This window comes from Oncorhynchus gorbuscha, linkage group LG01 (assembly GCF_021184085.1).
Source record: "Oncorhynchus gorbuscha isolate QuinsamMale2020 ecotype Even-year linkage group LG01, OgorEven_v1.0, whole genome shotgun sequence".
In the NCBI taxonomy this organism is placed as follows: domain Eukaryota; kingdom Metazoa; phylum Chordata; class Actinopteri; order Salmoniformes; family Salmonidae; genus Oncorhynchus; species Oncorhynchus gorbuscha.
The window spans coordinates 76272063-76299318 of NC_060173.1; the positions used below are offsets into that span (position 1 = coordinate 76272063).

The 27256-nt window shown below is 40.3% G+C and overlaps 1 protein-coding gene across 2 annotated transcripts; it reads right to left on the minus strand.

The window, feature by feature from the left end:
* Positions 1–1288: 1288 nt before the first annotated feature.
* On the minus strand, positions 1289–27042 carry LOC124042148 (activin receptor type-1C-like). Of its 2 annotated transcripts, none has more exons than XM_046360537.1 (9): positions 26851–27042; positions 22034–22264; positions 8690–8941; positions 8143–8373; positions 7680–7847; positions 4888–5044; positions 3259–3383; positions 2683–2813; positions 1289–2201 (listed from the first exon to the last, which is right to left on the minus strand). In XM_046360537.1, the coding sequence occupies exons 2-9, from the start codon at positions 22185–22187 to the stop codon at positions 2076–2078; spliced, it is 1344 nt and encodes a 447-aa protein (XP_046216493.1). In that variant the 5' UTR covers positions 22188–22264; positions 26851–27042; the 3' UTR covers positions 1289–2075. The 2 variants fall into 2 exon arrangements, with proteins under 2 accessions (XP_046216493.1, XP_046216484.1); XM_046360528.1 differs by lacking the exon at positions 26851–27042 and adding an exon at positions 25946–26227.
* Positions 27043–27256: the final 214 nt, after the last annotated feature.

Below are 27256 nucleotides of genomic sequence, written 5' to 3' on the forward strand. Positions count from 1 at the left end.
TCAGTCGTTGCATCCACACCCGTCTATGAATTGGAGAGTAGTTACATTTCTCCATCTCCATCCCTCAGCTGTTGACAAAAACAGGGGTGGGTTGCCGGCTTTGTCATTGTTACACCTGCAGATTGCACCTTTAAAAATCATCTATTTTATTATACAACATATTGGACTATGTTTGACTTAAATACATAGTATAGTTGAAATAGGCATTATTTTCAAGTCTTATATAAAAAATATATATATAGATGACAAATATAATAGGTTGGGGGAGGGAGGGGCAGCTCCCAAGTAACAATTATCTTTATGGGTATAGACCTTGTGTGTCCTGTACAAATCAGGCATAGCAGTGAGTGTGTTACTCAGTAACATTTAGCATTTACAGTCATTTTGCATGTTGCCTAGCACTACATACAGTATAATATGGCACGAAGCGTTCAATGTGCAACTTCAAGCTTTGGGCACTTAAAAACATCTGAGGTAGCAGAGGAAATCGGTACATTGTAAATCATCCATCTTCTTCTGATAGGTCACAGTTTCATTTCCTATTCCTCTGGTTTGGTTGATCCAGTTCCAGGCAGTCACACACTGCAGGGCTGGACAGGAGTGTTCCCTGCTGAACCACAGCAGGCTCTATTGGCATCACAAGCTGAGCATGCTCACTGCTGGGTCGTATTCATTAGTGCACACCATATAGGACTGGGCGATATGGCCTAAAACGCTTATCTAAATATGGCCGATTCACGTTATATCTTGATTTTTAAAAATGTTTTCTTTAAATAAGCTTTGTTGCACAATTAAAAAGTCAAGACACCGCATTTCAAATGGTATAAGGGAATAATCGAATGAATTCAAGACTTTTGAAGTTTTACCTAGGCTAAATATAAGCCTTCCACAACCATAAGACCCATTAATAATGACATTGTTTTATGAAATAGTATTTAACCTGTTTGTTTGCAATAATCACTGATCTGGCTTTCAAGTCTATGAAAATGCCCTTTTTTTCTTTTCTTTACCTGAACCATGCACTAAAAATGACCAACTTCTCTTAACAGGCATTATAGAAAATTAAAACAGGTCTCATAAACAATCTCTCAAGCACAAGCCCACGCGCTAGTGAGTAGCCAGCTAATCTCTACATTTAAAGTCTAGCCAATGTGGATCTATTTACTTGCTAGCAAGGTAGCTAGAACAGTTGAACTGTTCTGAACACAACCTCCTGTCCGTCTCCAACTGTTTGAACAGCATACTAGCCTGTCCACTTTGTTCAGATGTTGGAATCAAGTGGTGCTGCTTCTTATGCTCATTGCACATGTATAAAAACAGACTAGACAGCTAGCACATTAACAGTATGTGGCTAAAATGCTCCTAGCGGAACTTGGTACCAAGTACTGCATTTCTGTCACAGTGTGACAGAAACTGTGCATTAAATGTTCCACAATCATGTTCACTGATCCTCCAGTTCTAGGAGGGTCTGGGAGTCGAGACATAAAAAAGTAATGTCTCATTGTGTTTGGGTGTCCATGTGACCAATTCTGTTGGACCAACCCTCAAATGCAAATAGAACATCTTTAATGTTTGACGTGAGTGGCATGGGGAAAGGCTTGGTGTGTGTGTGTGTGTGTGTGTGTGTGTGTGTGTGTGTGTGTGTGTGTGTGTGTGTGTGTGTGTGTGTGTGTGTGTGTGTGTGTGTGTGTGTGTGTGTGTGTGTGTGTGTGTGTGTGTGTGTGTGTGTGTGCAAGTGGGAAGGTGCAAACAGCACAGAAGGAGCGAAGGAGATGAGACCAAAAAGAGTTCACGAGAACAAGGGGGCATGAACGCTCATAAAACAAAACAAATCTTGATTCTTGCGATACAGGCATTTGTAACACAGTGCTAAAACCTACATTTACTAACCACAACAAAACCGTTTGTAATGAGAATGTCTTATTGGATAGGTTTAGGTAGTCCCTCCCCATTTTCTTTTGTTTGGTTTCTAATTAATACGACCCAGCTGAGTGTTTCTTCTTTCAGCGTGGTCTTGAGGATGCTTTGCTCCAGACCAATAACAGTACATTCTGGTGCGCCAGCCAGTGGGCTAGCTAATCTTTGATGTCCTTGAGTACAGTCACCTGAGAGACGGTTTTCTTGACCCTCAGCGCGGTGAGGCGAGCTGCAGCGTTGGCATACCAGCATTCGCGCATCAGCTTGCCTATCACCCGCAGTGCCTGGTGAATCAAGAAGGATCATGTTCAATCAACAGGTCAAAATTGTACATTTTTGGCTATTTAGCAGACACTCTTGTCCAGAGCAGAGCAACTTGGAATTACAGTAAGTGCATTCAAATAAGTTAGGTTAGACAGCCAGTCATTGCAAGTAAAACCTTCCTCAAAAACAGCAGTTCAATTTACAGAGGTACAATTCTAAATGCTAACCAAGCTAATATACAATAAGTATATTGCATTCCCAATCTGACTTCAGTCGGCCCTATGGCTCTGTAGTGGAAGCTAAATTATTATTATTATTTTTTTTTTTAAGTCTAGGGTTGTAAAATTTGTCCAAAAATTCATAGGCTTCCCGTTCTGAGGATTTACGGAGTTCCTGTTTATTCCCTACCGATTCCAAGGAATCTTCCAACCGGGGTTTCTGGAAAAGCTGGGAAAGTTGCAACCCTATCCCAGTCAAAAAATAAATAAAGAAATTGCTCACCTCACAGCTCTGCCACTGGTTGGGAATGTTGGGTCTCAGTTTCTGGTCACAGACCATCTTTCTCATGTCCTCCACAGAAGGATCTGAAGGCACCATATCATAGTAAGGCACCTGAAAATCTTCTTGAAGTCCTGTGGGGGGGGGGGACAAGCACATTTCTTCATTTCCCTGGCACAAATGTACCATCCTTCATCAGTTCCATGGCAATATGAGAAATTGTGTTTACTTAATATCAGTGGTAAAATTATAATTGATTAATATTCATTAAATGGTGAATCACTGAATAAAGTATATGCATCGCCTACCCAATAAACCAGTAACTGCATCAATCACTACTCCAGTGTCATTTCTCTGAGTGCATTAGCTGCACAGACTAGACTTCCCGACTTCCATTTCATTTGCTTAAAGTTGCTTTTGTACTAAGAGTTAAATAACTTGAAGGTGTCGCAAATGGCACCCTATAGTGCATACAGGGAATAGAGTATTAGCTTCAGCTTTAAATACTGCCATTTCTAGTAGCCTTCCATTGTATTTGCTTCCGGTTGCTTTTGTACTAAGAGTTTTAAAAAGACGTACCCCTGATGGAACACCTCCTTGCCAGTTCCCAGAATACAAGGCCCAGGGAGTAGATGTCTGCCCGCTTGAATGACTCAAAGCTGCCAATATTGATCGTGTCATCCAGCAGTTCTGGGGCCATGTACCTGCCGAGGGAGGATGAACTCGTTAACTACTAACCAACAGGGTATTAGGGGGAGTGAGTCAACACTGACGCTTCTGAAGACACTCAACGTCCTGGCAGAGATACACAGACAGGCAGGGTTGGAAATGATCACCATCCACCCGCCAAATGAGAGTATAGTTTGTCATCGGCGGGTAAGAATGTACTATAGCTATATTTCACACGCCATGTTGGCAGGTGGTCACACAGAGCATTTGGGAACTGTTTTTTTCTTCAATCCAAAGCCCACACGTAGTGGTTTGTCGAACTGACAAGAAAGGCTACTAAAAGTGTGACTTTGTCGTTGTTTCTTGGACAGTGTTCACATGCTAGGTTGTTTATCAAAGTTAGTTTGAGTTTGCTGCAACTGTCTGCTGCTAGGAAGACATCGCAGTCTGAGATTATTTTTTCTTCTCCATCACAGACAAGCAAGTGCCTTAGTTGCCACAGCTGGTCCCTTAAAGGGCCAGCTGAACATTTTTGTCTCACCTAATGACTGTGCTTGATTGAGGATGGATCACTCCCAAAACTGTTTATTCATTAACCTTTAGTCGTTGCTCTCCTTGATTTATTATTGTGCTTCTACATTTCTACTTATGAGAACATCATGTACTTCTTGTAAAAAATGTCAGCATTGAGCCCTGAACTATAATATTAAATAAGCTGCATCACTCAGCATTTTGTGGCAGGGCAGGCACTTTGTTGATTCTTGATGTTCATCTGTAGAACTGTTTATCTGTTTGGATTAATGGATCGAAATGATTCATTTTAACATGCATTGCTTAAAAAGAAGCAGGTCACAAAAATTTAAGGAAATTAAGAAATATAAACCATTACTTCTTACTAGTAATACATTTCTGGGGGGTGATTTGTGGTGTAATTACCGAGAAAAATACATTTTGGACAGTAAAAGAATCTTCCACCAGTGGCTGTTGGACCAAAAAGTTAATTTCCCACCCTGCAGACAGTCAGCAGACAGGCAGCAGACAGGCAGCAGACAGGCAGCAGACAGGCAGCAGACAGGCAGCAGACAGGCAGCAGGCACACAGACAAATACATTTTATTATTATATAGACAGAAGACAGGGCTCCATGTGAGCAGCGGTCCCATCACTATATTAACAGTTAACAAACAGCACATGGTGTCCTGAAAATAGGAGCTCTGAATGATGGAGGTAGCGCGTGGAAGAGGATACCTGTCGGCTAGCCATCAATTTCATAAACAAACGAGGCCAAGGGAGATGTTAAGTCTTGGATGCATCCCAAATGGCACCCTATTCCCTAGTGCACCATTTCTGACTTGAGCTGTGGCATTTTGGACACACTCAAAGTCAACGTGAGACCTTCCTGATCGTCGGACAATATTGCTCCCTCCATCGCTCTAAAAAGGATATGAAAAGATAAAATACTAATAATTTTAAAAGTTTATCAAAGTGGCCAATAGACAAGCCCATGGTATTTTCTCTCAGTTAAAAGCTGCCTAGTTACCTCTTTGTTCCTACTCTGTGATTGGACGGTATATCAATGATGTTGGTACTGGAGTCGTGTTTCACAGCCAATCCGAGGTCTGCTATGACAGCCGTCCCATTCCTCTTCACCAGAATGTTTTTAGACTTTATGTCTCTGTGGGCAATGGCAGGTTTCCCTGTAAAACACATCACAACTCATAGTTTTATTACATGTCATTTCAATAACTTGCTAAAGTGATACATGGGTGTATTGTCACTGTTGTATGGCCCTTGCAAAATACATGTCTAGTGCTATGAATGGATGCACACATTAAAACATAGTTATTCAGGGTTGGGTAGGTTACTTTCTAAATGTAAACTGTTACAGTTACTAGTTATCTGTCCAAAATTGTAATCAGTAATGTAACTTTTGGACTACCCAAACTCAGTAATGTAATCTGATTACATTCAATTACTTTTGGATTACTTTCCCCTGAAGAGGCATTAGAAGAAGACAAACATTATGTTACCAATTGAACAACATCTATTGCAGGATAAAGCAATGTTAAAGTTTACAAAGCTGGCCATATATGGATGTTAAATATTACTTTATGGGTTGGTTATGTAGGCTTCCTCTAACCCATCGCTTTCTACTACATATAATAATAGTACGATTAAGTTCTATCTATACATTAAAAACCAAAGTCTATCAGAATTCCAGTCATTCCAGTAAATGTTATACCCCTTGATCTTCAAGAATAGGACTTGGAAATATGGAAGTATAGATTAGCCAAATTGTTTTACCTGAGCATAACCCTAAAACTAAGGACTTATTAGCCAGCCCTACTCTGTTGTCCATGATTTTGTTGTCATGGAGGACTGATTGGGCTCATTGATTCAGGTTGAAGAATAATGCTGCCCTCATGGAATGGCATGCTTTGAGCACTACTGAAAAGTGCTACTTACATGTGAAAAATGAATGCCATATGCTGCATTTGCTATAGGCCTATTGCTTACCTATTTGGTGGTGACAATTTGATATCTTGATAATGTACAGCTTTTTAAAAGGGCAAATCCACAGATGAAACAATAACAAAATGGTCGCCCCTGTTTTGGTAAAAAACTGAGGGATGGGCCTGGAGAAATGTAACCACTCTCAGATTAATAGACAGAGCTATGGATGCAAGGACTGACCATACATAATGTGCTGATGCTTTGATGGTGACACTGATTTTTTTTAGAATTCAAGGCACACATAAACAGCATGGCTACCACAACATTCTGCAGCGATACGCCATCCCATCTGGTTTGCACTTAGTGGGAGTATCATTTGTTTATCAACAGGACAATGACCCAACACACCTCCAGGCTGTGTAAGGGCCAGATGACCTGGCCTCCACAAACACCAGACCTCAACCCAATTGGGATGTTTGGGTTGAGTTGGACTGCAGAGTGGCGGAAAAGCAGCCAACGAGTGCTCAGCATATGTGGGAACTTTTGGAAAAGCATTCCTCATGAAGCTGATTGAGAGAATGCCAAGAGTATGCAAAGCTGTCATCAAGGCAAAGGGTGGTTACTTTGAATATAAAATACATTTTGATTTGTTTAACATGTTTTGGTTCCTACATGATTCCATATGTACTAATTCATAACGTTGATGTCTTTACCTAAAGACAAAACCTGGAATGAGTGTGTCCAAACTTTTGACTGGTAATGTATATATAATTTATAAGCCCAAAAATGGATGTAGCAACTACAGATTGCCCCTTTAAGTCTATCAAACGTGTGCGAGTTTGAGCATGTCTCCACGTTTCTTTTTTTATCAGCATGAATTAGAGTGAGCAATAAAAGCCCCACTTTTATTCCATAGGCTGGGATCCGCACTATGCAGCTGTTGCAAGAGCGCATATTTCACTGGCTGTCCACTGGTTTCAAAAACAATGATTGATAGGCAGCTTAAACTTAATGAATTCAACCATTATTGGGTTCAACTACATATTTAGATTTGTGAACAGCCGTCCACAACAACCACAATCCATAAGTCGCAAATAGCTAAATGACAGAGCAGCAGTGTGATTCACGTTAATTGGAAGACATAGTTTGGGCTGTAGCCTACAAAAGCCTGATTACAATATTTACAGTTACCAGTTTTTTTGTAATCCCTTACATGTAACAGACTACATGTACATGTAATCCGTTACTCCCCAACCCTGGTTATATTTCATGTCTATTCAATAACTTGCTAACATCGACAGATGTTTGCTGTCACTGTTATATAGCCCTTGCATTAATTGATACTAATAATAGATTAACAGTAGTACTGTGCAAACATGTTAAAGAAAAATAATTCAGAATAAACTATTTGTATAGAAATAAGGCTATCTTTGTGAATGCAACAAGCTCACATCCACAAGTAACTAGCAACACAAATAAGTGTGCTTTGGAAAGTATATTTTCTAAGATTAGAAAGAGGATTTTCTATGGTTGTTCTGTTATAAAAGGAGGCCCTCGCCAAGTCCCTGTAATTATAGTTCTGACCTTTGGTGAATCATTATTTCCACTACAAGAATACATGCCAATCCTGTGGGATGTTTAATAGAATATCTAAAGTGGGAATGGCATCAGTCCAAAACTAGACTGACAGATACAGGTTTTCTATTGTTATTGAAGCCTATACCACACTACAAATAAGCCTTGTAGGGCGTGGTATATCTGTGGACCTGTAGGATACAGAGACTCTAAATATGCTACATTATATCAATCACTCTGAATCTAAAAATTATAGTCATCTTAAATTCCCATTACGGGAAGGTAAAGGTGCCAACACCTCACCCTGAGTGCCAATGATCTCCATGTGGAGGTGTGCCAGGCCGCTGGCGATGGACAAGGCCAGAACGATCATGCCATCCACAGACACTGTGTACCTGTTCAGGTAGTCGAACAGGGAGCCGTGCTCGTGGTACTCGGTCACCAGCCACAGCTGGGTCCAAGAGCCGTTATCTGCAGAAGACAGCAAAAGGGCACGGTCATACACCTGGGGTTAGTGTACAGTCATACTTGAGAAAGCTTCTTGTCACACCTTAAAACAATGTACATGACATGAAATGTAGTTAGGGCCAAGAGCTTTTCCTGCTGAAGTCACGACATAGTCAAAATAGCATACCAAGGGCAGTTATATCAAGGATGCGTCCCAGATGGCACCCTATTCCCTATATAGTATATAGGGCGCTGGGTGAAAAGTAGTGCACTATATAGGGAATAGGGTGCCATTTGGACCAAATATGTCAATAAGTTCCTTTGTTATCAGCTGCAATGAATCCCAGGATATTCTCGTGTCGGAGCATGATGGTCTGATAGATCTCTGCTTCTCTGAACCAGGACCTCTCGTCACGGGATGAAAAGATCTTCACCGCAACGTCCTCCCCTCGCCACTTCCCTCGCCACACCTCCCCGAAGCGGCCCTTCCCAATGGTCTCCTGCAGCACGATGGTCCGAGCTATTGTCCTTTGTACCAGCAGTGGTAGCCCTGTAAAACAAAACAAAAATCAGATGAATCCGTTGCAAATGCTCCCGTCAGGAACATAATCCAATTATAATCTCTGAACTCAGTGTGTTGTTACTCACACTTGCTGCCCAATTTTCAATATTAAAACATCAAATTGATGTAAAATGCTAAGTTGGATATGAGGTCCATCTATCACAGCACCATTACCTGCTCTCCCCCATGCATGCCTAAATAGAATCCCCATTAGAGACCCATGGACTTGATGGGGGATGCCCATTGTAGTGATTATGTTTCTATGACTGTACATTGAACCATACATGTATAGACTCTCTCTTACCGGAGCCTGAGCCGGAGGTGCTCATATCGTAGATGAGGTCTTTAAGACACTTATCGGGGGACATAAGACTTTGGTCATCCAGGGGCTCCTCCGCGTCATTCTTGTGGGCCCGGTTGTAGGCACAGGGCTGGCTCTGCACCACACACACACCCAGCAGGATGCTCACACAGAGCAGGGTAGAGGGCACCAGGATGACTGCTGCCAGCTCCAGTCTGCCCCAGCCAGGCTCCTCCGAAGGCCTTTCTACATAGCCTACACAGACACAGCAACATACTGTAAGAGCACCATGTAAGAAACAAAGAGGGTCTTACAATAACACGACTTGATCAGTAGATGAATGTGCAATGGCCCCACACATTTGGGATATAAGGTTTAAAAAGGTGGATGGGGATTTTTACATTAGGGATAAAAAAAATGTAAAAAGACTTCCTGAACCCAAATCATACATAGGCTAATACTTCATTATTTCCATTATTTCCATGGTGATTTCCAACCACTTTACACCCATTACTACCAATAATGTAGTCGTTACATGCTGTTGCAGCTTGTGATCAAAATGTGAAATCTCTACCAAAACCAATTAAAATTGTATTTGTCACATGCGCCGAATCTAACAGGTTTAGACTTTACCCTGAAAAGCTTACTTACGAGTTTGTTTTCAAATGTAAGAAAATTAGCATATAGAAAATAGTAACACAATAGATGAGGAAGCTATACACAAGGAGTACCAGTGCCGAGTCAATCTGCAGGGATACAAGTTAGTTGAGGTAATACGTACATGTAGGTAAGGGTTCAAATGTAGCAGCAGTGTGTGTGTGTGTGTGTGTGTGTGTGTGTGTGTGTGTGTGTGTGTGTGTGTGTGTGTGTGTGTGTGTGTGTGTGTGTGTGTGTGTGTGTGTGTGTGTGTGTGTGTGTGTGTGTGTGTGTGTGTGTGTGTGTGTGTGTGTGTGTGTGTGTGTGTGTGTGCGTTCGTGTCTGTTGGAGTGTCAGTATGTCTGAGTCTGTGGGTAGAGTCCAGTGAGTGTGCATAGAGTCAATGCAAAAATGGGTTAATGCAAATGACCTGAATGCCAAAATAGAGGTGCTCAAAGTTGACCCATTTTGCATACCACACCCTACATCCATGTCTTCATCACTGAAAAAACGGTTGAGTTTGATATAATTTGAAAGCTTACAAACAGGGTTATCAAACAGTTGTATCATTTGACTAAATTATTTTTTTTACGAAGAAAATGTGTAAACAAGAATCTATTTTACATCATCGGAGGTGTCCGTGTTGTGCCCGTCATCGGTAGAATGAGCCTATCCCAAGTTCAGACCACTGCAATTTAGCCGGTACCTTATTGAAATATAAATTAAATGTAAATGTTCACTTCTAAATATAGCTGTGTGCAGCAATGACCGTGATTCACAGGATGACAGAAAGGACAAAGCAAGCCCTCTAGCATGTAGGCGCTACCTTCCTTTAAAGACAATCAGAGGAAGCATTACCATGTTTATCTCTCAATACCACAAGGATGACGCTAGTGAAGTTTAGTCTAGTATTGATTTTATATACCAATTCTGTGGTCAATTTGGCTAATGGTTTAAGTTAAGGAAATATTTTTAGGAAATATTTTCAGTGTTATTTTCAAAATGTTTCACATTGTTCATCTGCATAATTTGAATCTAACATTAATTTTCATGAGACAAAGTCTACTTGATCTATAGTTATTGCTCTAGTATCCTATGGTGCCACTGTTGCCAGTGACATCTATAGTGCCACCAACTGGTCTGGTGCAGCTACGGTTGCAGTGAATTTATATACACACAGCTTCTAAGGACATATACATAAGACAAACATACCAAATTTCATGGCCCCATGTCCATCGGTTCAGTTCTCATATCCCTGGTGTGATATGGTGCCATCTAGTGGTGTAGCGTGGCCCACCTTTAATGCAGCAACTAATTATTCTCAAATTCATTAGGTTAATTACACTGAACCAAAATATATGAATGGAACATGTAAAGTGTCCCATGTTTCATGTTTCATGAGCTGAAATTAAAAATCCCTGAAATGTTCCATACGCACAAAAAGCTTATTTCTCTCACATTTTGTGCACACATTTGTTTACATCCCTGTTACTGAGCATTTCTCCTTTGTCAAGATAATCCAGTCACCTGACAGGTGTGGCATATCAAGAAGCTGATTAAACGGTATGTCATTATACAGGTGCACCTTGTGCTGGGGACAATAAGAGGACACTCTAAAATGTGCAGTTTTGTTACACAACACAATGCCACACATTCTCCAGCATTGAGGGAGTGTGGAATTTGCATGCTGACTGCAGGAATGTCCACCAGAGCCGTTTCCAGAGAATGGAATGTTAATTTCACTACCATAAACTGGCACCCCTGCTCAGTTATGTGAAATCCATAGATCAGGACCACATCTGATCAACCAATCTGATTTATGGTTCATGAGAAAGATTTTTTAAGTATACATTTTTTCATTAGCATATGTGCATCTATAGTTCCAGTGCGGCCATATTTGAACGCAACAAAAACAAATCTCAAAACCATTAAACACTGATGTAGTGGGTCTAAATCTGACGTATGGTTCAGGAGGAGATGATTGCAGGCGATTTTCAGCCTTCGCGTTATATATGCAAAGAATGTGTTAATAGTTTCCCTGTTGTTTTTTTTTACATAAATACCAAATTCAGCGTGGTTCATCTTAGGGATGTCCATGATAGCGATGATAAGTTTCAAGTTGATACGCCACTGTGGAGTGGATTTAAATTGACACATAAAAATCAGATTTTTGATTTGTAGATAAGTCAGCCATTGTTTTACCCAAACTAAGTTAATACGTATCATGGGTCTGCATTCCGTATTTGGTGTCATTTGGTCCTATGGTTTATGAGAAGACGGTTTTCCCAAATGTCCAAGATGGAGGAAAATCTATCCTGATAGACATTATGGGTCCTTGATGCAAATTTCTTCAGCATGAGGAAAGACACCTACATACATAGTTTCAAGTCTCTAGGTTACACGGGCAGATATGAGGGTTTAAGAGAGACTGCTTATACAAGTGCCACCTATTGGCCAATCGGTGCCACTTTTTTTTTGTTTACCAAGTAACTCATGGCATCTAGTTTCTGTGTGCCAAATTAGAATCTAAGAATAACAATAGGTTCATAACTTCGCTGTGAACCCCTAATTATTACCAGAAAGATGGCCACCAGCCCACCCTCTGTTTAATTTAAACTTGAATGGGAATGTCAATTCTATGATCTATATTTCTATGATTTCAAAAGGTTTCCTATGGAAGATTGACAGTAATTTAAAACGATATATATTCTCACTCAAAATCAACATCGGCTGATGTGTTGACCTCCAACCATCTTTGTGGTACAATTTGAAATTAAAATGTTATTCACATTAAATCAAACAAAACATGACGCCCACCCTGTATTCAAGAGCATGCGGTGGCTCAACCGATGGTGAGCACAACAACTAAAATAGGATCTACAACATACAGTCAGTGGCCAGTTTACTAGGTAACTGCTCCGCCCACACCGTAAGGCTCTCCAGAGGGTAGTGAGGTCTCCACAACGCATCACCGGGGGCAAACTACCTGCCCTCCAGGACACATACAGCACCCGATGTTACAGGAAGGCCAAAAGGATCATCAAGGACAACAACCACCCGAGCCACTGCCTGTTCACCCCACTATCATCCAGAAGGTGAGCTCAGTACAGGTGCATCAAAGCTGTGACCGAGAGACTGAAAACAGCTTCTATTCTCAAGGCCATCAGACTGTTACAACAGCCACCACTAACATTGAGTGGCTGCTGCCAACATACTGACTCAACTCCAGCCACTTTAATAACGGAAAAATGTATGTAAAAAAATTATCACTAGCCACTTTATATAATGCCACTTAATATAATGTTTACATATCGTACATTACTCATCTCATATGTATATACTGTACTCGATACCATCTACTGCATCTTGCCTATGCCGTTCTGTACCATCACTCATTCATATGTTTTTATGTACATATTCTTCATCCCTTTACACTTGTGTGTATAAGGTAGTTGTGAAATTGTTCGATTAGATTACTCATTGGTTATTACTACATTGTCGGAACTAGCACAAGCATTTCGCTACACTCGCATTAACATCTGCTTACCATGTGTATGTGACAAATAAAATGTTATATGATTTATTCCTGCGACCAGTCACTTTTCAGCCCTGTTTACATGTACAGTAGGGGAGTGCCGAGTATTCAAACAAAATTAGTAACGGATATGGAGAATCTTCCGAATACGATTATTACACAAGTATGTTTTGTAATGATCCGTGATCGTGATTTTCAGCTGCCAGCACGCATGTTTCTTTCACTCAGTGTGAAGTGCTGTGTGCTGTAAACAACTATTGGCTAGTTCTTCTGTCTAAAGAAATGGGCGGGGTATCGGTTGAGCCTGCTGCAATGATTGGATTATGACAAGTCGCTCTGGCTGTACCTTTCCTCGTGGCGCTGCACTGCATCGCAGCGCTAGCTGTGCCACCAGAGACTCTGGGTTCGTCATCATCCATGTACTGCCAGACATAATCATAATGCAGTGCAAGTATAACCTTGTCAATATGTTTAAATAATGAGCAGTTGACATTTTACGGTCCTTTATTTTTTTCAGTGTGTGGATGTGGACAATTTGGTTAGAAACAACCATTTCAGGGACAACATCTCCTTCTCAAAACCTCACTTTAGAATTAGAATGCTAGAATTCCCATGGCACTACTAGTGTAATAAAGTAATACAAAATTATGTCATAATAAAGTAATGGAAAATAATGTACTAAAGCAGTATTCTTTCTATGTAGAACAGTTATTTTTTAAAGTTGAAAATAGCCTTAATATCAACAATATCGAAACTGCACTCAGCGTAGAGCTGTTGTTACACAACTTGCACGTCATTTTAGCTGCTTGCAACAAGTTGCTTTTCTATTGCTTTGTGAAACAACCCCTGTAATATTCATGTGTGTCAACATACTGAATTGTAATTGGTTGCATTCTACGGTTATATCAATCTGCACTATGATTGGTTAAGACTACCCAGGTCATGAGGTATGTTCTGTTGATCATGACCGAAGACACATGCACGCGCCAGTTATAGCTAGCTAATAAAGAGCTATGTTATTTTATAAAGATCCTGTCATGCTGTATTTTATACAAAGCGTGCAAAACAAGACACCCCCCTGACACTAATAAGCTGCTCATCTGAAACTTGAAGTTTCATCTGGATGCATCCAACCTTGATTGGCTGTTGCTTGCAACTAGTTGCACAAATCAAACCCTTTTGTCACATGATCCATTCGAAGGTTCAGAATTTCGACCAAGTTGTCATGTCAACACAGGTGTCAGTGCTGTGCAGCACAACCCACGATCTGCGTTGACAGAACAGACTAGCACCACAGATAGAACAATGAGACAGATATTTCACCGGATGTATAGATGTGACGCATCCGCTTGGCGTTTCCACTCACTACCAAATGTGGTAGTGAGAGGAAACCTCACTAGCCGGCAATGGGAGAAGATAGATTTTACTGTATTGAGATGGATTTTGGTTGACATTCTGCTAATTGAACTGTGTTAGCTATCTTAGTTCGTTGCTAATATGGTTAGCTTGTTGCTAGCTAGCTAGCTAGCTGTCTTTGTGTTTGCAATGTCATTTTGGCTAGCTAGCAATATTTTACAGGCTGCATGTCTTATATATCCTTGCTGTTACAATAACTAAATGGTTGGATAAACAAATCGTTTGTGAACCACCAACGTAATGCAGCAGATGACATGGGGTGAGTTTGGAACTCTCAAACAAGCAGCTTCAATTTGATTGGCTCTTGCATGCAATTTTAATCGCGGTTGAGTTGCGGTCGGTAGCCTAGTGGTTAGAGCGTTGGGCCAGTACCCGAAAGGTTGCTGGATCAAATCCCCGAGCTGGCATATTACATTTACATTACATTTAAGTCATTACAAATCTGTCGTTCTGCCCCTGAACAAGGCAGTTGGCCTACCGGGGAACAGTGAGTTGTCATTGTAAATAGGAATTTGTTCTTAACCAACATGCCTAGTAAAAGAAAAGGTTACTTTTTTAAAAATGAGTTGCTTCATGTAACAGCAAAGTTGCTTGAGATGTCACTTGCAACCATAGGAGGTTGGTGGCACCTTAACTGGAGAGGAAAGGCTTGTGGTAATAAATCCAACTAAAATTGTATGAAGTTGCTTTGTGTTACCCCAGGCGAAAGCTCAAGTGGTGTCATGTTTGTTTGACCTGATGGCCTTAGCTATCCCCAATACAGCAATAGTCTTTGAGTGTCCTCATCTAGTAAGATGTCTTGCAACATCCACAGAGTGAGAACTGTACACAGAGTCAGATATGTGAACACAAGTCGACAACCCAAGTCAAGTATTTCATAACACGTCTTTCCCTTTTACCTAAAAGCCTATTCTATCACGTCCCAGTAGAGCAAAGAAAATCACTCAAGGAAAAGTGCAAAACAACAGGAAATCAGCCTCTAACCTCCATTGCCCTACTGGTTAAAATATACTGGAATGTTTTTCAACATGCATATCAGTTGGATGCACTTGGGACATATCTACTTCCCCATGTGCTTTGAGTAGGCCACTAATCTTTTTTTGTCTAATGTTAGGAGGCTACTTTGGAAGCGGCATGTGTTAGGGAAGCAATCTCATGTCATTCATCGTTTTTGACAAATTCAAACGTTCTTATCCAAATCACAATACCTCTATCTCAATGTTTATGAGACGGTATGAAAATAGGCACATTTATAGAAATCAACATCAGCTGTTTGAAAGAGAGTACCTCGTTTCACTTTTCCCCAGAACACAGACGGCTCCAATGGTTTACCTCAACATGGAGGCAGTCATTCTGACGAGACAGATACAGGATTTTACACGCACAGACACATGTTACTATAGATTTTCTGTACGTTTTTACATTTCTAAAGGGAATCTTTGAAGACTAGCCCTTGGTGGGCAAAAAGAGATCCTAATCTAATAAAACATCTAACATTCCAACTGTAATGGGCTAACGTCATCTCATCTGCCCTTCGCACTTTCAGTCATGTGGTCTACTCTTTACAAAAATAACCATAAACTTAGCAGCAGTGGTGTAAAGTACTTAAGTAAAAAAATACTTGAAAGTACTACTTTAGTAGTATCTGTACTTTACTATTTATATATTTTTGACAACATTTACTTCACTACATTCCTAAAGAAAATGATGTACTTTCTACTCCATAGATTTTCCCTGACACCCATAAGTACTCGTTACATTATGAATGCTTAGCAGGACAGGAAAATTGTCTAATTCACACACTTATCAAGAGAACATCCCTGGTCATCCCTACTGCCTCTGATCTGGCAGACTCACTACAAATACCTCTGGTTGTTTTAGCAAGGCTACTTAAAAATCAAGAACCTTGGCTTGTATATACATAACAAACATGAGAATTTGTTAATGCAGAAAATAATGTAGACAAATGCGTAGTTTGTAAATTGTCTGGGTGTTGCAGCATGGCCCTGGCTGTCTAACTTTGAAAAAATAAGAAAATGGAGCCATCTGGTTTGCTTAATAAACTCAGCAAAAAAAGAAACGTCCCTTTTTTTCCCTTTTGGTCATATTCGCGTTTATCGTCGAAGGAATGAGCATTACACCGAGGCCTGTACTCTGGAGCGGGATCGATTCGGAGGTGGAGGGTCCGTCATGGTCTTGGGTGGTGTGTCACAGCATGACAATGCCACCAGCCATACTGCTCGTTCTGTGCATGATTTCCTGCAAGACAGGAACGTCAGTGTTCTGGCCATGGCCAGCGAAGAGCCCGGATATCATTCCCAATGAGCACATCTGGGACCTTTTGGATCGGAGGGTGAGGGTTAGGGCCATTCCCCCAGAAATGTCCTGGAACTTGTAGGTGCCTTGGTGGAAGAGTGGGGTACCATCTCACAGCAAGAACTGGCAAATCTGATGCAGTCCATGAGGAGGAGATACACTACGGTACTTAATGCAGCTGGTGGCCACACCAGATACTGACTATTACTTTTGATTTTGACCCCCCCCTTTGTTCAGGGACACATTATTCCATTTCCGTTAGTCACATCTCAGTTGTTGAATCTTGTTATGTTCATACAAATATTTACACATACATGTAAATAAATGCAGGTGACAGTGAGAGGATGTTTCTTTTTTTGCTGAGTTTAAGGAATTTGAAATTATTTATACTTTTATTTTACTACTTAAGTATATTTTAGCAATTACATTTACTTTTGATACTTAAGTATATTTAAAAACAAATACTTTAGGACTTTTACTTGAGTCATTTTCTATTAAGGTATCTTTACTTTTACTCAAGTATGACAATTGGGTACTTTTTCCAGCACTGCATAGCAGTAACACTTATTTTAGATAGTAACATTTTAACTAACCATTTACTAACCCTAGCCATAAACTTACCCTAACTTTAACCCTTATTCTAGACCTCACCCTAATCGTAACCTTAGCAAGCAGTTGCTTAACAACATGTTCAACTTCATAAAAAAACAAGTTCCCATCTCAATTTACTATAGTAAGTGCCAAATAAAGGTAACGGGGGGACCATGTCATCTTAAAATCAGCCATAAACCCCCTTGTCACATGGGGAATGGAAGCTTGTTGTGTACAACAGGGAGTGACAATTGAATGCAAGCTTAACAACAAAAATGTTCAAATATTTCTAACCTACGGGTAAAAGGATTGACATGTTCCGCTCCACCCGCTCAGTTTTCCACCACAAAACACCAGAAAATGGCCAAAAAGAGTAGAACCAGCTCATCTGATTTTACCCTATGATTTGACAATTAGATGTTCAATGTCTCTTTTGAAAAAAAAAATATTTAAAAGGAATATATTAAAATGAGAGTTTAGTTCACATAACAGGGTTGACCTTAAAATGAGGGACAGACATAAATAAATGACGGGTCACCACTGAGCTCGGGCAATTTGGAAGCAGCTTCAGTACATATAATCAATCTGGTAACCAGGGGAACTGTTATTAAGGGCTGAGAACAGGCACTGATGAAGAGAGGGTAGAGTGTAGTCAGTACATCTCTTAAACAGAGCGGCCTCAGCAAGTGTACCGTTTCTTTTCCAAAACATCAGCAGGCAATTCAACATCCTAATCCAATCCATTCATAACCAAAGGGGATCAAAAATTGATGAATGTTACTTTTCAAGAATGTTGCTTTCACTATGTGTTTGATTATTTTTCACATTAAAACACCAGGGTCTAAAATGATAATGATGATTGGTATGCAATGTATTTAAATGTATATTGGATTCTTGTAATACAGTTATTACTAACCCTGGACCTGAAGAACTAAAAGATGTTCAAGCCCAGCACTAAAACACCTGATTCAACGACTCTAAGCTCCTCATGACACTCACTGTAGAGGATATGAAGAGTACAAGAACTTCTATTCTAGGATATTGGGCTATTTAGGGATTCCAAAAAAGTGAAGAAAAAAATATTCTGAAATCTGTCTTGCCTAACTACTTAAAATGCATACTGTGTACTAATCGTACGACGTACTGTTTATAACATTCTGTTTAGTACAAATGTAATGCATTAAGCAATAAATAACAGCATACTAGGCTCCTCCTTCTGAGAACGTGTCATCTAATACGCAATTACGTCAATTCCCGCCATTCGTTCATTTTGGTACAGAGAGTCGGCTATTGTCAGACAGACATGGGCCTCAAAATATGATTCTCTTCTTCAAGTGTGCAGCGAATTCGACTAGGTGAAAATCCGAAAGGAGTGTGACATCCTGGCATTTAAAGCACACTACCTTTTCCAAAATTTCACATACTATAAAAAAACATATTATTAAAATTGTGTGATCAAAGAAGACATCATTCACAATTTAAAGAAACAATGTTTAGCAGGCACTAGTTTGCATCAAGCCTGTCTTGAGTATTTGGCCATAGGTGCTCATCAAAAGCTCAGTAAATATCCTCATTGTTCATGCACCTGGGGGAAAACCTTTTGTCACGACGGATCTAAGCCTGACATACAATGCCTTCAGAAAGTATACGCCCCTTGACTTTGAAAGTTTCTTCAAGTGCAGTCAAAAAAAACATCAAGAACTATGATGAAACTGGCTCTCATGAGGACCGCCACAGGAATAGAAGACCCAGAGTTACCTCTGCTGCAGAGGACAAGTTCATTAGAGTTACAAGCCTCAGAAATTGTAGACCAAATAAATGCTTCAGAGTCCAAAGTAACAGACACATCTCAACATCAACTGTTCAGAGGAGACTGTGAATCAGGCCTTCATGGTCGAATTGCTGCAAAGAAACCACTACAAAAGGACCCCAATAATAAGAAGGGACTTGCTTGGGCCAAGAAACCCGAGAAATGGACATTACACAGATGGAAATCTGTCCTTTGGTCTGGAGTCCAAATTTGAGATTTTTGGATCCAACCGCCGTGTCTTTGTGAGGCGCGGTGTGGGTGAACGGATGATCTTGCATGTGTATTTCCAACTGTAAAGCACGGAGGCGGTTTTATTGTGTGGGGTTGCTTTGCTGGTGACACGGTCTGTGATTTATTTAGAATTCATGGCACACTTAACCAGCATGGATACCACAGCTTTCTGCAGCGATATCCCACCTGGTTTGCGTTTAGTGGGACTATCATTTGTTTTCCACAGAACAATGACCAAAACACACCTCCGGGCTGTGTAAGGGCTATTTGATCAAGAAGGAGAGTGATGGAGTGTGACATCGGATGACCTGGCCTCCACAATTACCCAACCTCAACCCAATTGAGATGGTTTGGGATGAGTTGGACTGCAGAGTGAAGGAAAAGTGCTCAGCATATGTGGGAACTCCTTCAAGACTGTTGGAAAAGCATTCATCATGAAGCTGGTTGAGATAATTCCAAGTGTGCAAAGATGTCATCAAGGCAAAGGGTGGCTACTTTGAAGAATATAAAATATATTTAGATTTGTTTTAACACTTTTTGGGGGTTACTACATCATTCCACATGTGCTATTTCAGAGTTTTGATGTCATCACGATTATTATACAATGTAGAAAATAGTAAAAATAAAGAACAACCCTTGAATGAGTATAGGTTCTAAAACTTTTGACCGGTAGTGAGTGAGTGAGTAGAGTGTTGTTTCTCTTTGCTTATTTGAGCTGTTCTTGCCATAATATGGACTATCTTCTGTATACAACCCAACTGATTGGCTCAAACACATTAAGGGAAAAAAATTGCGCAAATTAACTTTTAACAAGGTACACCTGTTAATTGAAATGCATTCCAGGTGACTACCTCATGAAGCTGGTTAAGAGAATGCCAAGAGTGTGCAACGCTATCATCAGGCAAAGGGTGGCTACTTTGAAGAATTTCAAATATAAAATATATATTTTTTGGTTACAACATGATTCCATGTGTGTTATTGTCGTCACTATTATTCTACAATGTATAAAATAGTACAAATAAAGAAAAACCCTTGAATGAGTAGGTGTGTCCAAACTTCTGACTGGTATTGTATATGGAAAATAAAACTAAAATATTTTGGTTAGACAATTATACAACCCTCTGAGTCAATACAGGTTATAATCACCTTTGGCAGTGACTCTTTCTGGGTAAGTCTCTAAGAGCTTTCCAAACCTAGATTGTGCAACATTTGTCCAATTCTTCAAGCTCTGTAAAATTTGTGGTTGTTTATCATTGCTAGGCAACAATTTTCAGGTCTTGCCATCGATTTTCAAACAGATTTAAGTTCAAAACTCTAACTAAGCCACTCAGGAACATTCACTGTCTTCTTGGTAAGCAACTCCAGTGTAGATTTGGGATTGTGTTTTAGGTTATTGTCCTGCTGAAAGGCAAGTTAATCTCCCAGTGTCTGGTTGAAAGCAGCCTGAACCAGGCTTTCCTCTCTGAGCTTGCCTATGCTTAGCTCCATTCCATTTATTTTTTATTCTGAAAAACTCCACAGTCCTTAATGAATACAAGCATACCCATAACATGATGCTGCCACCAGTACACTTAAAAATATGGAGAGTGGTACTCAGTAATGTGTTGTATTGGATTTGCCCCAAACATAACACTTTGTATTCAGGACAAAATGTTAATTGCTTCGCCACATTTATTTGCAGTCCTTTAGTGCCTTGTTGCAAACAGGATGCATGTTATGGAATATTTTTTATATGTTTTATTAAAAGCTTCCTTTTTTACACTGTCAATTAGGTTAGTATTGTGGAGTAACTACAATGTGGTTGATCCATCCTCAGTTTTCTCCTATCACAGCCATTAAACCTCTAACTGTTTTAAAGTCACCATTGGCCTCTCCGGCAAATGATTTAGGAAGGACACTTGTATCTTTATAGTGACCATCCAAAGTGTAAATAATAACTTCACCATGCTCAAATTTTTAATTAAAAAAAAATGGGGATATTCAATGTCAGCTTTTTATTTTTACCAATTAACCAATAGGTGCCCTTCTTTGAGAGACATTGGAAAACCTCCCTGGTCTTTGTGGTTGAATGTGTGTTTGAAATTCCCTGCTCGACTGAGGGACCTTACAGATAATTGTATGTGTGGGGTACAGAGATGAGGTAACAAAGAGGTTGAATACTAATTGCCTCAAGACACTTCAGCTTTTCATTTCTTTTTTATTTAAAAAAAAATCTAACATAATTCCACTTTGAAATTATGGGGTATTGTGTGTAGGCTTAGTGACAGAATAAATCTCAATGTAAACCATTTTAAATTCAGGCTGTAACAAAAAAAATGTGGTAAATGCCAAAATGTGTGAATACTTTCTGTAGGCACTGTTGGTCTGGATTGAAATCATTGCATGCCTCATCCACGGCCTGAAGGAGGGTGGTACGCTCATCGGGATGGCAATCATACATCTTCCACCTGTATTGTAATTGTGTATTGTATTTTATTATACTTCTATATTGTAGTGGCCCTGTACGTGGCTCAGTTCATAAGAGCATGGCACTAGCAATACCAGTTTTCCCACTGGGGTCACATGCCAAAATGTGTGGACTCTAAATGCCATATATTACGGTGGTACTGTACTGTATTGGCCAATGCAATTTTAGTAAAGCAGTGGTGAAAAGTGAGTGTATAAGTTTATGTGTTGTACGTAGTCAATTGAAAATTGCCTTTCTGATTATTGGTTTTGAATTTGACTAAAAGTTTTGGAAAATATAACACATACTTGCAAAAACTACACCAAAAGTGATAAATAAAACAAACTATCAAAGCTTCGTAACTACCTGGATGCAGATGCAGGGTCTCGTTGTTGCAGAAGTCTGTGAAGCAGCAGTTCCTCTTGGAGACGTTCCGGGAGCTGTAGCAGAAGACCTGTCCCCTCATCTCAGCCGGGGACAGACAGGACTTGACGGCCTCCTCCTTCCCGTTGATCAGCATCACAGAGTTCCAGCAGGCCCCGTCCGCGCCCGTCTCACAGGTGTTGTTGTTACATAGCTGGCACACACACTTCAGAGCTGGAACGACAGGGTGACATCATCAGACGTCTGGCTTAAGACATGTCTTCATACAACTCTTACGTTTGTGATTTTCTAGAGCCTTTCTTGCCAGGCTTTGCATACCACTTAGACTTCTGAAGAACAGCTGTATAACTCATGTTTTAGGACAAAGCCATATCAGCTACAGCATGGAAAACAGTATTGTTTTTTTAATCAATTCAGTGGCGGGGGAAACAAGTATAATGCCTGTTCATTTAGAACCCAGATATTAACACCCAGATAATCCTGTGCTCTTCTTGGAGATTCTACACACTCCTGTCCTGATTTGATAAAGCGATGAGGACAGCATGGCTTTCCTACTTATAAAGGAGGTAGGTCTATACTATCGGTCTGTGTCCATCTTTTATAAGGGCAGAGAGGTTTGCCTGGTTGGACCTGTAGGGAATCTCTCGGATCATTCTCTCAGGTCCCTGCTGCATGTCTGAGCGAAGCTCGATTTCTCTGAATATCAGAACGCCCTCAGATGTTCGCCAACACTACTGATGGGAAGATGAACAGGCTAATCCATTCCAAATGTATGTTGTGTTCAAAACAGTGAAATGTGGTAATGACTTCACTTGTCCACGTAGGCCTTTATAAGATTCCTGGGTGACTTCATCATGAAGTTGGAATTTCACTTTTTAATAAGAGTATGAATTCATTTTTTGTATATACACACACAGTCAGCCACAAAAGACTTTGGGCCCGTTTCCCAGATTGCGCATATTCCTGACAAAGCGAGTACTTTTTGCTGCAGAAGTAGGCATCAAATAGGTCTGGCTACCTGACACTGACTAAATGATGACCAAAACACACCTTAATTACAGAGTCAGTCCCTGATAAGATGTACTTTATTGTCCATTAACTTAGTGAATGGAAACGTGTCTTTATGCTCACAACTCAACCGAGACACACACACACACACACACACACCCGAGGGTCTGGAAGCAATGGGTCAGCTGCAGTGCAAAGCCCCTAGAGCAATGGCAGGCACAATGGCATCTAGGATGATGCCAGCAACCCACCGGTTGCCAGCACACTCCAGATTTTGCCCGTCTAAGGTGGGATCGAAACGAGGCTACCTGCCGTGCCATCTACCATTGAGTGTTTACATTATACACTGCCCTTCCCATTAGCTATCGCGAAAGAAGAGGGTTGTATGGCAAGCATGGACAGGCACACTAAGATACAAGAGAGTTTCTAGTATAAGAGGCACACTATTGTGAACAGTTGGATGTCTGGTAATTTATACCTACTCATAAAGGCAGCAAATTACACAGTGCCTATGTACAATAAAGATCTAACTAATGAGGAAACCAGCTCTGACATGCAGGCAACCTGTGGCTCGGGATACTATGTCTCGATTGCCATCTGTGGTTCACAATCATGACAAATCCCTATAAAACCGCACTGCAATTGTTACTACAAGCAACTCATATACTGTAAATGGTTTAATGGTCACCTCAATTATCTTATAGTGATGATTGGGTCCCACTTGTTGTTCTTGCTTATCCCCATGGGCTTGAAGAATTTTGGATAATGATTCATTCATGCAAATGACCAGAATTACCATAATAATTGTTCATTTTTGTTGAAATATTTAACCTTGTAATGCATCTTAAAATGTGTTAGACATACACTCCTCCTTATGCATTTGGGCAGTGAAGCTAAAATGTTTCCATTTGGCTCTATACTCCAGCATTTTGGATCAAATGTTTCATATGAGGCGACAGTACAGAACATTGTTTTATTTTAGGGTATTTTCATTCATATCTGTTATACTGTTTAGAAATGAAAGCACTTATATCTAGTCCCCCTATTTGAAGAAGTCATAAGTATATTTGGACAAAATTCACTTAGTGTATTAAAGTAGTCAAAAAGGTTAGTATTTACTTTAAATTAAACTTATTTGCACAAAAGAAAAACAGGTTATAAACAGCTCTTTTTTAAACCGTGTGCAGGTGTGGTTGGAAGCAATATACCACAGGAGGTCGGAGGTACCTTAACTTAACTTAACCTTAACAGGCTCTTGGTAATGGCTGGAGCGGAATCAGTGGAATGGTATCAAATACATCAAACACTTGGTTTCCATGCGTTTGATGCCATTCCGTTTGCTCCGTTCCAGTCATTATTGAGCCGTCCTCCCCACCGAAGCATCCACTGCAATATACAATACATAAGTACGAAAATAAAAAGGTTTGTTAAAACACAAAACCTACTAATTATAAATGTAAAAAAGTATCAGTAGTCACAAGAAAAAAAACTATTAAATGTGTGAGTGTGCGAGAGTTTGGCTATATGGAGGATGCCATGATTAAGAAAAATTATTTATAATTCATTAATAATGATGAGTGAGAAAGTCACAGAGGCTACAACCAAACATGCCAACCTTTGTCCCTCTAACCCTCTCATCAGTCATGAAGGTTGCTTCCACATAAATGTAAACGTGTTCAGAAACATCTTCACGTGTGCTAGCAATGCAGAGGTCCTGGGTTCGAGCCTCGTGTGAGCCGAATCTAAAAGAAAGAGCGGTCCTCACTAAGCAAGCACCGTGCTCTCCTTTACTCAAGTAGACCCTTCTTCGAAATAGCAGCTATCAGCAGAATAAGTGCCAATGCCAGGATTTTAGATCATAGTACACTATAATATGACATAGCTTCTGTAGTCTCTTAAACAGTCTGCACCATCAAGGCACAGACCATACAACATTATGGTAGGATATGGTCCAACCAAAACCCTTAAAAATGCCTGCTATTAGAAAATGAGGGAAGATGAATGAGTAATATCTAACTATTTTCTGTAAACAGGCCTGAGTAAGAAAAACAACTCCTACTTTATCAGGGGCTTCACTGTTGAATGTAAAGAGCCTCTAATCATGAGATAACCTTACATCTATCTACCCATTCATAGCAAATAAACATTTCATCATAGTACTGTAAATAAAAAGTTTTAAAAGCACCGTAATAATAATAAATAAACATGTAAAAGGTATTAACATTTGTGTTCGGTTCCTTTTACAAAGGTGGAACAAATTGAGCCTCAGGAAAATACAATTCATTTTAACACTATAGAGTAAAATAGGTTTACGACATAGTAGCCTACACAAGTCATATTGCACATGAACCTGTGTAATTCTAACAAGTTGATTCAAAAATAAACCACGTTTAAGACTGATCTTTTAACATGAGCTATTTTTCAGATGATTATAGTGTAGATATTGTATACTGTTCAGGGGTACAAAACGTGTTCACAAAAAGATATGTAGCAAACTGTATCGTACATGAACCGCAGTCATCATATGACTGAGTCTCCTCAAACTATCAGGCTGTAAATTTGAAGTCCAACTATCAAACGTTCCAGCATAAGCAGTACTCGACTTGGACTGAAATAGGTCCCGGTAATCATTTTGGGTGCCGGTACGGTTTATATTTAGGTGCAGGGGCCGTACAATGCTTTTGAGCTAATATTCTATAAAAGGAACAGGAGCTCAAGCAGTATAACGCTTGATATGCCAGTACTCCGGTGAGCGCCTGCAAGTCAAGCACTGAGCATCAGACACAGCAAAAGAGCCTACAAATACCGCCTAAACAACCCATGATACATGCAGTGGTCGCACAGTTTCAATAAGAAACCCCTAGAACGTTTGTCAATATAGCCTACCTGTGCTCAGCTGTGCGACAGATAGAAATATCAACGCCGCTTCAACCGTGGGGAGCCTGGTACGAGTCATGGCCGGAGGAGCACCATCTGCTTGGTTCGCGGACGCCTGTCTATACCGTTTTCCTATAGTAAATAATTACTTTCGTGGTAAATCCGTCATGTGCACACTTCGCATTGCTCCACTCTAAATAACAAGTGAGAGAACTGAATACGCAGCAGGGTGATTTGCTCCGCCTCTGTCGACTGGAATTTAAAGGGATTAACGCTCCAGCCCACCGATAAAGACATGCGAATGAGATAGTGCTGAACGAACGCCCCTTAACTGTCGAATGTCTGAGAAGAAGAATTGTCAGCTTGATATCACTCACCATAATTGAAATGACCTTGCTGCTCACAACAAATCAATGAGTTCATTCTGGATTTGGTGGCCAAGGTATCTGGCATTCTGTATTTGGTGGCCAAGGTGGTGTGACTCGAGGTCCCTTTTTGGAAACGGTTAAGGTGCTCTATCATGACTGGATCCAATTGTGCCATCAGTTCAACCTTTGAGGACATTTCCATTTGATTGAGAGTACAGTGTTTGTGTGTCCCCCCTTAGTGCCAGATTTCTAATTGCTGGAGACTGCACAATAGCAGTCAGACGTGTCAACACCTCTCTCTTATCCTCCATAAGTGCTATCCCGTTTTTTGATCCTCATTGCCAGTTCTTTCCATGTTTTCATGCAGTTTTGGTGTTCTGGACTGTTGTCCTGTGAAGTCAAAGAACGTGCATGTTTCCAGTCTGTCAGTCCTGAGTTTGCTAAATGAATTTTCTTCCTAGAAAAGAGTGTGCAGCAGAAGCAGAAGAGGCTGTTGTTTCTTTCAGAAAACACCAACCAACTTCTAGGGATTTTTTCACCACTCACCAAGGTCTACCTGAAATACTGGTGGCGGCAACTTCTTCCAACACTCTCATTCCTTGGGAAAACAAAGTTAGGTGGTACCCATCTTGGTCCTCTGCAAACTAGTTGTGTCCGAATCAGTCAGAACTGAAGGCCAGTCAGCAGGGTCTGTATACAGTGGTTCATCCTCAGCAGCAGGATTTGGTGGGGATGCTGCTACAGTACAGGCATTTCTAATGGAGAGCACATGGGCATTAGTTTACACAAGTTATTCACAGCATTTATAGTGGTAGAACATCCCACATACATACGCAGTAATAATAAAATTATCACTTACCTACAATATGGAAATCTCAAACTTTGCAAAAGGGAAATTATTCATTTTGTTTACGTTATGCAGGGAAGCACACACACACGTACGTGCACCCAC

Excerpts from the sequence above, each read along its gene's own strand:
- LOC124042148 (XM_046360528.1), bottom strand. The coding sequence starts at position 26,015 with ATGACTCGTACCAGGCTCCCCACGGTTGAAGCGGCGTTGATATTTCTA. Across the intron at positions 22,265-25,945 it reads TGTCGCACAGCTGAGCACAG|CTCTGAAGTGTGTGTGCCAG; the intron begins GTAGGCTATATT and ends CTGTCGTTCCAG. Across the intron at positions 8,942-22,033 it reads GACCCTGCATCTGCATCCAG|GCTATGTAGAAAGGCCTTCG; the intron begins GTAGTTACGAAG and ends GTGTCTGTGTAG.